The sequence below is a fragment of the Melanostigma gelatinosum genome (genome assembly GCF_949748355.1).
Source record: "Melanostigma gelatinosum genome assembly, chromosome: 9".
NCBI lineage: Eukaryota > Metazoa > Chordata > Actinopteri > Perciformes > Zoarcidae > Melanostigma > Melanostigma gelatinosum.
In genome coordinates, this window is record NC_136642.1 from 3,389,015 (window position 1) to 3,398,787 (window position 9,773).

General features: G+C 46.1%; 1 protein-coding gene across 1 annotated transcript in view; it reads left to right on the plus strand.

Moving 5' to 3' along the window:
• Positions 1 to 3,193, plus strand: part of LOC306782028 (cortexin-3) — a 4,454-nt gene extending 1,261 nt beyond the window's left edge. The window contains exon 2 of the mRNA XM_079275173.1: positions 2,865 to 3,193. Coding sequence (XP_079131299.1) covers positions 2,939 to 3,190 — 252 coding nt within the window. The 5' untranslated portion in view covers positions 2,865 to 2,938 and the 3' untranslated portion in view covers positions 3,191 to 3,193. The remainder of the gene's footprint in view (positions 1 to 2,864) is intronic.
• Positions 3,194 to 9,773: the final 6,580 nt, after the last annotated feature.

Genomic DNA, 9,773 nt, shown 5'->3' on the forward strand with positions numbered 1-9,773 from the left:
CCATCGTGTCATCTCGTCTCCTGGCCACAGGAGCCATCGGATGATGCGGCACCATTAGACTAAAAATCAACTTGTGCGCTTACATTATGCAGGTCACTTTCTAAAAATCAGATCGGGCGTGTGTGTATTTCTGCTATTTTCGGGGCTCCAGAAGTGATTTTTTATTAATTTTCTTCCTGAAATGTAGCTGAATAGCAGAATAGCAGATTGGTCTCTGGCCCAAAGTGCTAATACTCAGCAAACACCGCTGGGCCTGTGGTTGACAAGAAGATGAGGTTATGATTTGACATGATGGGGGGGAGAAGCGGTAGACAAAGACAAGCAGCCCGTTACTTATCGTTTCTCGCGAAGAGGGCGATGAATCGCAGCTCTGAAATATCATTTATTTGAGTTGTAAGTGTGATGGATTACAGGATGCTGATCAGCGAGGCAGAACTGAAGGCTGCTCTGTCTCCTGAGAGTGGCCTACGGAGATGCTTTTTATTATTTCTTTCGGCAGAAAGCGAAAGATCCTCTGACCGCCTTGTCACTCCAAGAAGCCTCATAACCCCCCACCCCCCCCCCCCCTCCCTAGTGGTTGTCAATGTCTCTGACGGATCGTCACGCTTACAGGAGCGTGACCGAAGGACGCAACCCGAAAAAAAGATTGGAGTCTGGGTTGTGCAAACATTTCTCGGAGGCAGCTGATAACCTGGTACTGATCTGATTGATCTGATTGGTTGAGCCCATTAAGCAAAGCAAAGCCAGGGTTACTGGCATTCAAAGGCTTTGGCCGCCCCAAGCTGCTGTCTCCATGTCTTCAGCTCTACAAAATGTTATTTACATGCAAGTTAAAGTGGAAAAATATGTTTTGTTGCTGTGAAAGGCGATAATAATTGAACCCTCCGCCTCCGTCCAAACATAATGTCTTGTAATGTGCACTCACATTACAGAGCTACCCTCAGATTCAATCTACCGTACTTACTATGTGCATGCACATCTAGTCAATGCAATGGACGTACTGTGAAGGACGTTTGGGTACATCGACCACAATTTAACATATCCAGACAATTTGGTTCAGATAAGTGTTTCCCCAACAGCCACAGGAAAGTTAACTCGGAGCAGACGTGAGAAGTTTAACAGAATAGGAAAAGAAGAAAACCGTGTTTTGCAACCTCACACGATAAATTATTCAGATGTTCCTCTAATCTTTGCAATTTTTATTCTTGTAAATTTGTTGGATTATTTACCTCCGCCAAGGCGTCCATGCTTTCTGTCTGTCAGCAGGATTGCAGAGACTTGGTGGGTGGGTGTAGCGTGGGCCAGTGAAGAACCATTACATTTAAAAACGGATCAGAATCACGAGGCGGATACACACCTTACTCTTCACTTATCTCCGGGTGCCCTTCTTGTTTACAGTGTTTCTAGCTTTTTAAAAATGAATTCCATGAAGGAAATGAAACGTGCTCCTTTGGTTGAACTGGACACTATTAGTGGTAGAGATGCAACGGTAGACGTCACTTTGTTTTAAGTGATTACAAGCCAGAAGGTTTGAGCAAACTTTGGTTCATATAATTATATCTGACAGCTCATGTTGCTTGTTGTTCTGGTAGACTTGCTGTTTGTCCTGAATTAAGTTGGTAAACAAACATGATTTATCCCTAAAGCTTCAGAAATAACGAGCAAAAAGTCTCACACACGGGTTGAATGAACAAGTATGTGTAGTGCTCCTGTACTGTAGGAAAGAAATAAGACAAAATGTCAAAGTGGTTTGCAGCAATCCCTTGGCTCAGCGGGAAAAGACATGAAACGATGAGGATTGATACATTTAAACTCCAACCCTCTTCGTAGAACAGTCGAGCCAACGCTTTTCTCCGAATGTCTTGTGCTGGGGCCTCTTTCTGCCACGACAAATGATCCACGCAGACAAGCTGCAAGCTGTTACTCCTGTTCAAAATCAGTCGTGAGAAAATGGTGTCCACTGCTGAGAAGAAAGCCGAGGCGCCTGAAGCTGACTGAACGAACCAACACGAGCCCCTGCAGGCTCTCTGTTCTGTCGGGTTTCAAGGTGAATGTTTCTGCATTCTGCCCATTGTGACCAGCAGCAAACTCACTCGAGCTCAATGCTATAACGGGACGAACAGCCCCCCAGGTCCCCTTTTTATTGTCAACAAATCTCATTTAAAACCAAAACCGAAGATGTAAGCTGCGCTCAAAACCTTCCGGCTTCCTAACCTTTCAGCTTTAAACCCGCTGGTTCCGACTCAAATATGTTGTCTTATTTTATCCAAAACAAAAGTCAAAAAGTAATTTCCTCAGACATCTGGGCACTGTAGCTTTTAGCACATTTCCCTCAAACGGGATTGAATGAGGCATTTGTTGAGGACTATGTCCAGCTGTGGATTAACACACATGCGGTGCTCTTGTGAACATTTACAGCAGGAACATGTCATCTGGTGTAAAAGTGTTTTCCGTAGTTTCTGGATGACAATAGAGTTCTATGGCACAGAGTAAGAATACATATCAGGCTTTGGATGCACACAAAATACTCGTCTCAGGAGGCAAATGGGATTGGTTGACAAAAAGACAAATGTAGAATATCACCAGCCAAGTCTTTTTGACACAGGGCACCAACATAAAAGTAATCTTTCGAGCCTCAAGATTAAGAAAAAAAGGAGGAGCCTCATTAAGTCATCACATCAGTTGATATTGAAATTAAATGTGCTCAATTTAAAATTCACAGAGCAGCAAACGGCAATTAGCTGTGTAAAGATATAGTGGAGTAATGTCTACCTGAGCAGAGAATGAAGTGACAACACATATATTTGTCAAACCACAGAGGACAATACCTCCAGTATAATCCGTCTGTTTGGATTCTCCCGCAGGTCCACCGAGCCCATCTTCACCTCCAGAAATCTTTACTCAACCAGCAAAAGAGCTGGAGCCGAGACGGTCGAGCATGGATGTGCCCAGGATGGCCGAGGGCCTCTTCAGCAGCACGCTGTCCTCGTCAGGCGGCGGCCATCACGTGCCTTCCTACCTGACGCTGGAGCAGAAGGCGGCCTTCGTCTTCGTGCTGCTGCTCTTCATCTTCCTGGCCCTGCTCATAGTGCGCTGCTTCCGCATCCTGCTGGACCCCTACCGCAGCATGCCCTCGTCCAACTGGACAGACCACACCGAGAAGGACACGTTCGATTACCGCATCGTCTGAGGAGCCCTGATTAATTAGAACATACAAAATAAATAAGTAGAAGACCGATTTTGATGCTCGAACAACAAATGTCTGCAGATTCACCAGGAAAACAACAGCTTTCAGAAAATCCTCTGAACGACGGCGGATTGTCGTCGAAATGAGCGCTAAGCAGAGTTCAACAGCTTCTCCCTGCCAAATCTGAAAATTCTCAACCACTAACAAGACAACCAGAACTATGCTCTGAAGATTACGGATCAAACCCTCAGTCCAAGCGATGCACGAGAGCCAGTCCCCCGTAACTGCCGTTCCCTCCCATCAGTTCTCCAGTGGACGACCTCACTCCTCTCCATCTCATGTGCGGAAGACTTGGTGTTTTCTCACATCTCACACAGGGTCAAATATCTTTTAGAGGCCCAAGCCAGTTGGATACCAACAGTGTTTACATCTTATCATGTTTACGTCCTTAGATTTGTATTGATCATGTAGACAATCAGTGTTAAAAAAGAAAAAACGCGTGGATAGTCCAGGTTGTTGCGGTATTTAGTTTTTAGCGTATTTTGTCTTACTTTGTGGACGGACGCAAGAGGTCCCACAGACTTTGTATGACTGATGTAATTCAGGCGAAGAGTCATTTTAATGCCTTATGTCTTTGTAGGATATTCCGTGGTGGTTGTTACCTTCTAGACGTTTTTAGGGCCCTAAAGCAGGTTAAATAATCACAAAGAGGGAAGCTGTCGTGGAAGAGTTCTCCCTTTAATGTTTAAGGTTTGCACAGATAAGTGCCAGCAGTGAGGGACGACAAGTGTTCTGTGTGCGATTTGTCCTTTCAGTCCTGGAGGGCTGACGTCCACGTCCTTTCGATGTCAACAACCAAAAGAGGTATTGAAGAAAAACAACGTTGACTGTGCTGTACCGTGTGCCTAATTAAAAAACAAAAACAAAGTTTAGATTGATGTTTTAGGAAGAAGAAGTTTAGGTCTTTCAATGTGTTGTTGTTGTTGTTGTTGTTTGCGTAGTGCCCATTTGGAGACACCTAAACAGCATTTAACTGCCTGCAGCTGGTATATTGACAGTTGGTATGCCAGATCTGCAGAGTGTCGATGATGAAGATGCGTTTTCACCTCAAACCCTTTACTAACTGATGTTTGTGGCTCTTTCGTTGGGCAATTTGTTTCAACTGTGCGCCTTATAGTGTAGATTGTTTACAGTATCGTCGGTGTTGCGGAGACGCTGGAAACCAGCCGGTCGCTGCTGCGACTGTCTTTGCACTTCACAGAGATGTCATACAAAAAAGCCCGCTAAAAAAAAAGAAGAAGAAAACATGTGAACCTGCTCTTGTTGTGGCCGGGACAGGAAGTGAACTCTGCCCCTCTCGATGACGCGTGATGTTCTTGTGATCTGCTGTGGCCTTTTCCTACCTATCGCAGATGTTGTGCAGAGGTGATGTGCCCCCCCCCCCCCCCCCCGCATGTATTTCTTGCAGAGTATCCCCTCCTTGCATGATAAATGGTGAAGTGCTTTAATCCTGATGTTGTATCTGTGGGTCAGTTGCTCAAGCAGCTATTTCCTGTCTGTACCGGAGCCTTTTTTGTTTCAATCTGTTCTCCGCCGTTCTTCTTTCTAATAAAAATGATCAGAGAGCAAAACTGCCATTTTAATGTGTTTTATTTCATTAGGGTCCGTTCACCAGGCGGCCAGAGTCACAGGTGTGGAGGGCAAACAAACAAACGATGGATGAGAAAAACATTCTTCCAAGCCCAGCCTGACCTTTTCAAGGCGGCAGTATGTGCCGGAGGCCCAAAGCATTCTTTCCTTCACATTATCAGCGACTGGCAGTGATAGCCAGCAGGTGTCTCGATTGGTTTTCTGTGAACCCAGACACCTTGTCTGGCTACACACACACACACACACACACACACACACTAGTCTCCAGGCTCCAGGCTGCTCTTTGAGCCGAGACCCTCCGGAACGCCATGCAGAATAACAATCTTCCCTCTGACACCGACGCGGAATATGTTGACATACAATCATCTGCTGCACACCCCCCTGAAAAAACCTGCATCATTTCTCACATTGAAGCAACCACGAGGATAGATTGACTTCTGAATGTTTCTCTGCCAGTGAATGTGTGCATCTGTTCTTTGTTACTAAACAATTCTGCTGATATCACACATCCACAGGTTGTATTTAGATTTTTCTTTAGGGAGGGCCGGGGAGCTGAAGCGGATCAGAATAATAAATGCGAGCTGATCCCACAGAGGAGAAATGTGCATTCTCTGCTTTTTGGGAATATTATGTAACAGACAACCTACGCCTTCACTGAAACCTTTTGTACACTGTTTGCTCATTTTTTAAAAGTCAAAATAGTGTTGTGGATGCCATCCTCGGCTGATTACGGCTCGAATGTGAAAGCAGAACTAAACATGCGTCGTTTCTTCGTACAGGAAACTGCCAGTTTGTTGCACAAGCAGAGCGAGTACAGCGAAGACAATCTGGTGGGATGTAAAGAAGAAACTTGTGAGGATAAGGTACGTTGATCTCCATCATTTCAAAAGAATGACACCTGCACTCAAGAATAATTCTGACATGAAAGAAAAACACCTTCAGTCCTACGCAAACCTTTTTCTGACACAAACACACTTTTAGTTTTTGACATTTCAAGCAAAATGGAAACAAATCATTCTGTTGTAGGGGACGACCGAATTAATCAATCAATATTAATCAATTTCTGCATTTTACTACTGCATTTTATTTCTTACACTGTTTTTTAATGTTTTAATGAATGTTCTTAATTGTTTTTAAATCTCCTTTTCTTTTGCCTTTGATGCTTTTAATGGTTTTATGTGAAGCACTTTGAATTACCTTGTTGTTGAAATGTGCTATACAAATAAACTTGCCTTGCCTACCTGGATGACATCCTGGTGGCCAGTTTGTCAAGAGCGGAGCACAGGTCTCACCTCCGGACTCTATTTGAGCGACTCAGCCAGCACGGCTTGATCATCAACCCGGCTAAGTGCCAGTTTGAGTTGACCACCATTGACTTTCTGGGTCACCGCATCACAAAGGACGGGGCGCTCCCCCTCCCGGCAAAGGTGGAGGCAGTGACTAACTTTACACGCCCACTCACGGTGAGGGCCCTGCAGGAGTTTTTAGGCATGGTGAACTTTTACCATCGCTTTATTCCCCGAGCAGCGCAAGTGATGCGGCCCCTGTACGAAGCCCTGAAAGGCAAGGCCATCAAACAGCTATCACAGCTAAACAGCTAAACAAATATCAGAGTTTACCACGGATCTGCAGCATGTAGCGGGCAAGGAAAACCTGGTCGCAGACTGTCTCTCCAGGGCTGTCACCGGGGCTGTCCAGTTAGGATTGGACTATAACAAGATGGCAGAGGATCAAGTTACAGACCCGGGCGTCCAGGAGTTGAGGACGGCAGTCACGGGACTGCGGTTGGAGGAGGTCCCGTTTGGCGAAACTGGCGTTACGCTCCTGTGCGACATCTCCACAGGCCAGCCGCGGCCGGTTGTTCCCGACGAATGGAGACAGCAGGTTTTCAATGCTATTCATGGACTGTCCCACCCGGGCAAGAGGGCGTCTCAGAAGTTGATCTCAGCTAAATTTGTCTGGCACAGGTTGAAAAAGGATATACGGAAGTGGGCCGGGACTTGTGTGGTGTGCCAGCGCTCCAAGGTGCACCGTCACATAAAGGCCCCGTTAGCACAGTTCTCTGTTCCAGAAAGGAGGTTCGATCATGTGAATGTGGACTTGGTAGGACCTTTGCCCCCATCCCGTGGGTTCACACATCTCCTCACGATGGTAGACCGAACCACTCGTTGGCCAGAAGCTGTCCCGTTGTCATCAGCAACGGCGGATGAGGTGGCTCGGGCATTTATTCAGGCTTGGGTCGCCAGCTTCGGAGCCCCAGCTGACGTTTCCTCGGACCGAGGCCCACAGTTCACATCAGAGCTGTGGAATGCAGTTGCAGGAAGCCTAGGGGTGAAGCTCCATCGCACTACCGCCTACCACCCGCAGGCTAATGGCTTATGCGAGCGGTTCCATCGGTCAAAGACAGCAGTTGGGTGGACAGGCTCTCGTGGGTCATGTTGGGGCTCAGGACAGCCCCCAAAGATGATCTGCAAGCTTCATCGGCTGAGCTGGTTTATGGACAGCCACTGCGGGTCCCGGGGGAGTTCATCCCCAAAGTCACAGACCCTTGGTCTGCAACCCAGCAGCGGGAAATGCTCCTGGAAAAAGCCAGGCTGTTTAAACCAGTGCCCACGTCGCAGCACGGCCTTCCGCAGTCATATCTCCCGTCCAGCCTCAGGTCAGCGGAGTATGTGTTTGTTCGCCAGGACGGCCACCGTGGGCCCTTTCAACCCCCCTACGTCGGGCCGTTTCGGGTGCTGGAGACCGGAGACAAAACCTGCAAGGTCGACATGGGCGGCAAGCTGGAGTACGTGTCGGTTGACCGCCTTAAACCAGCACATCTGGACCTGGACCAACCTGTACGGTTGGCTGAACCCCCACGCCGGGGGCGGCCTCGTGCCCTCCCACCTCAGCATGACAGGACCCGGAGGGGGCCTTCAACGGTGGTTCTGCCTCCGGCCCCAGAGACACGGAGTCGGGCTGGTCGGTTGATCCGGGCCCCCAAACATTAATGGTTGGGACTAATCTCGGGAGTTGGTGAATTCTGGGGGGAGGCATGTAGGGGACGACCGAATTCACGGGGCCCCTTTAAGGAAAGGGGCGTAACCCTGGTGACAGAGGGGGTTAAAGGGTGACAGGAAGTGAATGTGTTTTAGGTTTTGTATGGATGGAAATAAACGGCCACAAGGTGCAGCCAAAGGGAATACTCGACTCCTTGTTTGTTTCCACACACCTACACTGTAATGAAAGCCTTCTGAAATCTCATTAGCTCGTGCCAAACACGCCCTTACACAGCAGGCGGCAGTAAACATGCACCATTATGGATCGATAGCACAGTCATGCTTTATGCAACATGACTCATATTCAAGAAAAGCCTCTGATAATTGAATTACTGTCACCCTCTGCTCGCTCAGACACCTTATATGCTGAATTCATTCCCTTTCCCAAGCGCCCCATTTCACTCTTCAGCCTACAGTTAATTTCATGGTGTCTGAGCAGGTTGGAAGGGACTGTTCCCCTGTGAATGTGAATAGCTGTGCAAGAGGACATAAGGAAGGGGACTACTGATATTGTCAACTTGATTTTGCAGCGGTTTTTCTTATTCCCGAGAGCCATTGAGGTTCATAGTCTGTCACCTATTTCATTGAATGGTGTGAAGCGTCAGGGAACACTGGCGCCAAAGAAAAGTTGATTGCCAGCGTTATTTAAAAGTGCTTCAGGTCTCTACCTTTCAGAGAAATATTGGAAACATACTTAAATCTAAGCAACTGTCATAATCTACCTGTGTGAAACCTGCCTCTGGTTGTGGGGCGATGTGGAAAGTTGATGGATCAGCAAAGTGATTGCAATTCATCCTGAGTGGAGCACAAATCCCTGACCCCACAAAAACACAGTTTTAGACGTGAACATTCGCAAGTTCTAGACTCACAGTTTTAGATGTAAGCATGCATGAGTTCTCGACTCAGTTTTAGATGTAAGCATGCATGAGTTCTAGACTCAGTTTTAGATGTAAGCATGCATGAGTTCTAGACTCAGTTTTAGATGTAAGCATGCATGAGTTCTAGACTCAGTTTTAGATGTAAGCATGCATGAGTTCTAGACTCAGTTTTAGATGTAAGCATACATGAGTTCTAGACTCAGTTTTAGATGTAAGCATGCATGAGTTCTAGACTCAGTTTTAGATGTAAGCATGCATGAGTTCTAGACTCAGTTTTAGATGTAAGCATGCATGAGTTCTAGACTCAGTTTTAGATGTAAGCATACATGAGTTCTAGACTCAGTTTTAGATGTAAGCATGCATGAGTTCTAGACTCAGTTTTAGATGTAAGCATGCATGAGTTCTAGACTCAGTTTTAGATGTAAGCATGCATGAGTTCTAGACTCAGTTTTAGATGTAAGCATGCATGAGTTCTAGACTCAGTTTTAGATGTAAGCATGCATGAGTTCTAGACTCAGTTTTAGATGTAAGCATGCATGAGTTCTAGACTCAGTTTTAGATGTAAGCATGCATGAGTTCTAGACTCAGTTTTAGATGTAAGCATACATGAGTTCTAGACTCAGTTTTAGATGTAAGCATGCATGAGTTCTAGACTCAGTTTTAGATGTAAGCATGCATGAGTTCTAGACTCAGTTTTAGATGTAAGCATGCATGAGTTCTAGACTCAGTTTTAGATGTAAGCATACATGAGTTCTAGACTCAGTTTTAGATGTAAGCATGCATGAGTTCTAGACTCAGTTTTAGATGTAAGCATGCATGAGTTCTAGACTCAGTTTTAGATGTAAGCATGCATGAGTTCTAGACTCAGTTTTAGATGTAAGCATGCATGAGTTCTAGACTCAGTTTTAGATGTAAGCATGCATGAGTTCTAGACTCAGTTTTAGATGTAAGCATGCATGAGTTCTCGACTCAGTTTTAGATGTAAGCATACATGAGTTCTAGACTCAGTTTTAGATG